The sequence below is a fragment of the Puma concolor genome, chromosome E2, assembly GCF_028749965.1.
Source record: "Puma concolor isolate L17-30 chromosome E2, mPumCon1.1.hap2, whole genome shotgun sequence".
Taxonomy (NCBI): domain Eukaryota; kingdom Metazoa; phylum Chordata; class Mammalia; order Carnivora; family Felidae; genus Puma; species Puma concolor.
This window is the reverse complement of record NC_141681.1, coordinates 15400724-15406772: the sequence shown is the minus strand read 5'-3', so window position 1 is coordinate 15406772 and position 6049 is coordinate 15400724. Positions and strand designations below refer to the sequence as shown.

The following is a 6049-nucleotide window of genomic DNA, read 5'->3' as shown; positions in this document are numbered from 1 at the left end:
TTCCTTCCTCTCGCAAAAACAAAACAAAGCCTCTCTGAATTAGGAAAGAGGAAGGAAAGGGGAATTTGAGCATAAGCAAGAGAATTAGACTCTGGTGAGATTGATGAGGTGGGAAAGAGCTGGGGAAACAATAGAACCCCAGATAGGTTTAGCAAAGCAGGGGCCAAAGAGACTTTTGATCAATACCAGGAATGGGAGGCAGAAAAGTGAGCAAAACCTTAGGATCCTATCCCCTTCATCTTAACACCTTTCCAGACAAAATGTAGAATGATGTTAGGACAGGTCTAATAAGAGAAATCCTGAGACCAATCTCGTGTGTGTGTGTGTGTGTGTGTGTGTGTGTGTGTGTGTGTGTGTGTGTGTGTCTGTCTGTCTGTCTGTCTTTCTCTATGCATTGGGAACATCCTTGGAAAATGAAACAGGGCCAGCAGCCCCAAAGCCCACAGTATGAGGAAGATTCAATAAATCCAGCCTGTTGACCAGGACACTGTTAGCACACTCAATCTGGGAGAGATGTCCATGACCGTGGACCAGAGCCACCTCTGATGCCAGACTCCAACCTAGGACCCCAGAATTTAGGTGTACTCTGAAGAGGAGGTAAAGAGGTGGAGGGAGATGTGAACTGATTTATTTTTAACCTGAAAATTATGGCACTTTCTCAGAAATAACTAAGATGCTGTTTCTGCCATTTGTTGGAATGAGGCTCAGTAACCATGTTGAGTAATAAAAAAAGTTACTTTTTCTTTACACATCTGAGTTCATACGTGCTAAACTAGTGACTCATGTGAGGTACAGTGCTAGGTGTTTCTTGAGAATCTGGAAGGTGCTCTGAGTGTGAGCTGAAGCCAACCAGGAAGCACAAAACACCACTGGATACTCTGACTGAGTTTCTTGTTTCACTAAAATTGTTTATTTGTTTGTTTGTTTGTTTGTTTTTCTGGTCATAGCCATCATAAAGAGAAGGCCTGCTGGGGCAGGGGGGAAGAGGGCAGGACTTTTGAATACAAGAAAGCAATTCCCTGGGCAGATGCAGCAGAATTGGATGTGCCAGTGGAAGAGATGAGGCATGAAGAAGTGGCGATTTCAAAAGAGACACAGAAGACATAGAATGAGGCTTTGAAAAGAGACAAGACATTCAAGTCCTTGGCCCAGAGATCTGTACCCACAGATCAGGTAGGGAGCCCTCCCTCCATTATGAGTTCTGTCCTCTACAAAATATTGGTCCAGCCACACTCCTCAGAGAGCACTGTGAAGGTTCCAAATGATCATTTTATAAAGCATTTGAGGCTCCTTCAAAGCACTCTTCCTTACCCATCTGGCAAACATTACTGTCAAATGCACTGAAAATTTATCATATAACCCTTCCATTTTTTTCACCATAAGCAATTCCAAATTGCCCACTGCTGTTGTTAATGACTCACAGGATTCCCATGTCTCCTTCATGGAGACACACAACTTAGTTCTCTCTTTCTTTTCTTCTAACTTACTTTACTTAGTGAAGTCCAATATCTTTTCATGTAAATATGAGGCCCTATGCCTTACACTTCTCCTTCCAAACATTCTTGGCCCTTGCAGCTAGTTGTGTAACTCCATAGTTGACAAAACCATCACAATCTAGACAGTCGTTTCTGTCCTTGGGATAAGATTTTATTTGATTTAAGAGTCATCTCCAGACTATCCTGCAGGTCTGCCTGTAGAGGAATATTTTTTTTTAATATTTATGTATTTATTTTGAGAGAGAGAGAGAGAGCAGGGGAGGGGCAGAGAGAGGGAGAGAGAGAATCCCAAGCATGCTCCGTGCTGGCAGCGCAGAGCCCGATGCAGGGCTTGATCTTGTGAACTGTGACATCATGACCTGAGCTGAAATGAAGAGTTGGACACTTAACCAACTGAACCACCCAGACACCCCTGCCTTTGGAGGAATACTATTCTCCAGGATATATTTGTTCCATTCCAACTTTTGTGTGATGCTTAGGCTGGTTATACTAAAGAAACATGTGCATCATGGTAGAACATTGAATCAGTAAACCTTAGAGACAATGGTCATTTAATTCAACCCCCCAACCTCAGTTGATAGAGCCAGAAACAAAGCCTCAGATAGATGAGTGCCTTTCATTCCAAAGGCCATTCCTTGACATGGGTGCTAAACTAGGTTTAGAAGCTTGGTGGCCCAGAGCCTTGTTTAGTGTTTTTATGCCACATTACTTTTAATCTTCTAGTTTAAATGTTTATGTCCCCCCCCCCCAACTCATGTGTTGAAATTCTAATTCCCAAAATGATGGTATTAGGAAGTGGGGACTTTGGGATTTGATTAGGTCATGAGATGGATTAGTTTTCTTCTAAAAGAGACTCCACATAGGTCCCTTGCCCTTTTAGCCATGTAAAGTTACAGGAAACACACACACACACACACACACACACACACACACACACACACACATAGCTGTCTCTGAAGAAGGTCATCACCAAACACCTAACTTGCTGGGGACTTGGTCAAGGATCTCTCAGCCCCCAGAACTGTGAGAAATTTCTGTTGTTTATAAGCTACCCTGTTTGTGATACTTTGTTACAGCAGTCCATCTGGCTGAGACACCTAGTGTGGACATCATTTGTGATGGTCACCAATACTTCCTTTAGGGGATAAAGGAAGATGTTAGGCATGACCACGTGACTTATTTTGGCCAATGAAATGTGAGCCGAAGTGAAGTGTGTCACTTCCACTCTAAGACCCTGTATGTTACCCCTCTGCTGCCATGGCAACAGGCAACATACTAGATGACAGAGGTTCTACCAGCTGAGGACAATGAGGAACAGCCCCAGCTGACTCATAAAGGGCATGTAGCACAGTGAGAAGTAAACTTTCATGGTTTTAAGTCACTGAAATATGGGGGCTGTCTGTCACTGCAGCATCACCTGGCCTCTCCCTACTGGGGTAGCCTGAGCTACACCCCCACTCCCATGATGCACCTCTGTGCACGAAGACTAAAGAGGGTAAACAATGCAGCATATCAGAATACAACCCCATAAAACATTCCAAATTCCATGTCTCACCAGCATTCTTTCTTCCTCTTGGCTTATATTAGGGGTGGGGGATGTGGTTCATTACAAAGAATGAGTATTTTCATAGCTTCTCATTCTTGGAACTATTCTGCAGGTAAGTGCCTGGCGGAAATCTCCTTTAGTCTTAGAATGAAAAACATGATAAATTGGATTATTTTAATAAGTCAGTTCGTTATGACCTCAAACACATTATCCTGTAGTTATGCACACACATGTGCAAAAATCTTTGGTTTTCTTTGAGGCTTTTTATATAGATAATTCTCAGCACTCTATGAGTTTCTACATAACTTTATAAGCACCAACATACAGTAACTTGATGCTTTGAAAAAACCACATCATCAGATATCTCCAAATTAATAGTTATAAGTTAATGACAGCTCCTCATGGAATAGTAAGACAGCCTGTGTGACCTTGGGTAAGTCACTTAGCCTCTCTGGACTTCAGTTTCCTCCTCTGTAAAACAAGGATAGTGGGGTTATCCTGAGAATGAAGTTGGGTTGTGCACATTCTGTCTGGTTCATAATTAGTGCATAATGTTAACTATATTTGAGCCATTGAATAGTGAGAAATCTAGAAAGTAAGCTCTCAATATTTTGCTTTCCAAGAAACTATGAATTCAGAAACTCTTTGGCCCACCAAGTGTTGGTTTTGGGGGAAACCTGTAAATCCTTGGTCCTGTCTTTCTGGTAAAGGTTTTAACACGCTTTTGAAAACACAGATGGGCAGACAAGTAGGTATTGCTAACAGTTCGGGGAAATTTTTCCAGGCTCGCTGCTGAGAGCACACATCCAGATGGGAAAACCTTTAAAGGGCCAGGCTTATTTCGATTTTTGCCATCTTAAATTCTTGGACTTTTGCAGGTTTATAACAAAGCTCAGAAAATGCTAAAGCTTAAAGAAGAATTGAGAGGTGCCAAGGAAATGAAAGATGAGGTAAGTCTCCTAACTCTTCTACACACATGGAGTCGAACCTTTGTTACAATTAACTTCAAACTCCAGTAATAAGCATCCCAAAATATCACAGAGATGTAGGCAGCAGACCATAGCATTTAAGAGCCCAGACTTGAACAAAGTGGGTCGTGGTCCACATCTAATAGCACTATAATATTGGGCATGTTACTTACCCTCTCTGAGCTTCCTTCCCCTTACTTAGGAAATATGAATAATTAGCACCCTTTTCAAAGGCTTGCTGTGAGGATTGAGTAAGATACTGTGTGTAAAACACCAGTGCTCAGGACATAAGAAGTGTTTAATAGATCTTAACTATTGTTGCCAACATTGTTCTTTATCTGGAATGGTATGGAAATGGAGTGTTCTAATTAGTCTAATATTTTGGCCAAACTGTGTTTACCTATTCCCTCACTTGTTCCAGAAAGCTTTTAAGGCGGATGTTTAGGTTAGCATAGGATTGTCCCACATGACTTATGCTTTTAACAGACCTTCTTCTAATGAACACTTTCCTGCTGCATTACTGCAGGAAGCTGTACAGAATTGCCGCATATTCTTCAGGGAACAAGGATCTGGCATGGATTTTCTAGAAGGGCATTTCTTCATTCAACTTATATCCTTGGCCTGCCTTAGATGTGCCAGGCATAGTTCTAGGGGGTGAGCATAAAGCAGGGAACAAAATAGAGAAATATCCTTGTTCTTGTGGAGCTTACTCTCCACAAGTGAAGATTTCACTCTCTCTAGTGAAATAATTTGTCCAAGGGCATGATGGAGAAAAGTATGTAGCAATGGCCCAAGTGCCATAAAAATCAGCCCATATTCCATAGGTGGGTGACCTCTGTCATATGCCATGTGTATCCTAAACCATATATTTATGTAGTGTGCCAATTTTTAAAGAACTTAGAACACAATAAAATTATACTCATTCTTCACTAGATGAATAAAATTGGTTCCAAAATTTTTGCTCACAGGCAAAACTTTGTATAAGTGCCCATTAATTCCCATTATAAGTAATCAAAATCTGCAATGTTTCTATTGAGGGAAATGTAAACTCAGGAATAAAGTTAGTAAGATTGATAACAGTGCTTGAAATTACTGTATATGACTGTAAACTCTACTATTACATAGTAAAATGCTTCATTCCTGAAGCAATGATAATTTTAAAACATAATTCTCACTAGAAATTTATACATATTGAATGGTAGTCGTGGTTTCCATTGTTTGTTAAATATTTGTGTTTATCCTCAGATAAAAAACATAATTTCCCAAAGATGATGACCTTTATGGTATCGTTGGTTGACTCCAAAATTACTCTGGAATCCACCACCCGAGGTTTCTTGTTTGAGTGCCAAATCCTTCATAGAATGCTGCCATCTTAAATCTTTGTAATGCTCTTGACTTCTGAGACTACTTCTGAATCACAGGCTTCAGTTTCACATCAGCTTCCCCCAAAAAGAAGCATGAAACCATTTGTCAGTACTTTGAAGTCTAGAGCAAAATTTCTTCCGAGCTTTTGAAATGTATGTTCGAGAAGACATGCTCTTTGAAAAAGACCCATTTAATCAATACAGAAGATTTGCTTCAGTAAATAATCTGTTTTCCAATAACTATCAGCATTGCAACTGCAGTATCAGCCCTCACCATTTTGCCTGTGGTTGGTAGCTGCTGCTGATGTCATATGCCTTCAAATGGTGACCAGGTTCCAACCTCGTATAAGTAAAACCAGGGTATATAAATGCATGGCTTGTGAGTGAAAACTCACCCAGCAGCAGAGCCTTGTGATTTCAGCCATCGTTAATGACTTCAGATCTAGGGCAGGATCAGATGGTGCCTGCAGGTCAGCATTATGACTCTCAGTTCCTCTCATGCCCCAGTACTGGTTACAGAGCTTTGATTGATGAAATGTCAGATTAAATCAATTCCTGCCACATATTGATACTCAAAAGGCATCTGCCTGGAATTTAGCCTTCATAAAGTAGATAGGATTAGAAATAGTGTACACTGACCTCTGTGCAAGATATTAGCAAGAAATTAAGTTTCCT

General features: G+C 40.8%; 1 protein-coding gene across 7 annotated transcripts in view; it reads left to right on the top strand.

Moving 5' to 3' along the window:
* Positions 1–380: 380 nt before the first annotated feature.
* Positions 381–6049, top strand: part of PMFBP1 (polyamine modulated factor 1 binding protein 1) — a 51621-nt gene continuing 45952 nt past the window's right edge. For 5 of the 7 annotated variants that reach the window (XM_086689017.1, XM_086689018.1, XM_086689021.1 and 2 more), the window contains exons 1-2: positions 3022–3154; positions 3921–3992. In XM_086689017.1, coding sequence (XP_086545143.1) covers positions 3942–3992 — 51 coding nt within the window. In that variant the 5' untranslated portion in view covers positions 3022–3154; positions 3921–3941. Of the gene's footprint in view, positions 598–1027; positions 1174–2806; positions 2854–3021; positions 3155–3920; positions 3993–6049 lie in introns of those variants that run through there. The other 2 variants (XM_086689019.1, XM_086689020.1) reach the window with 2 other exon arrangements.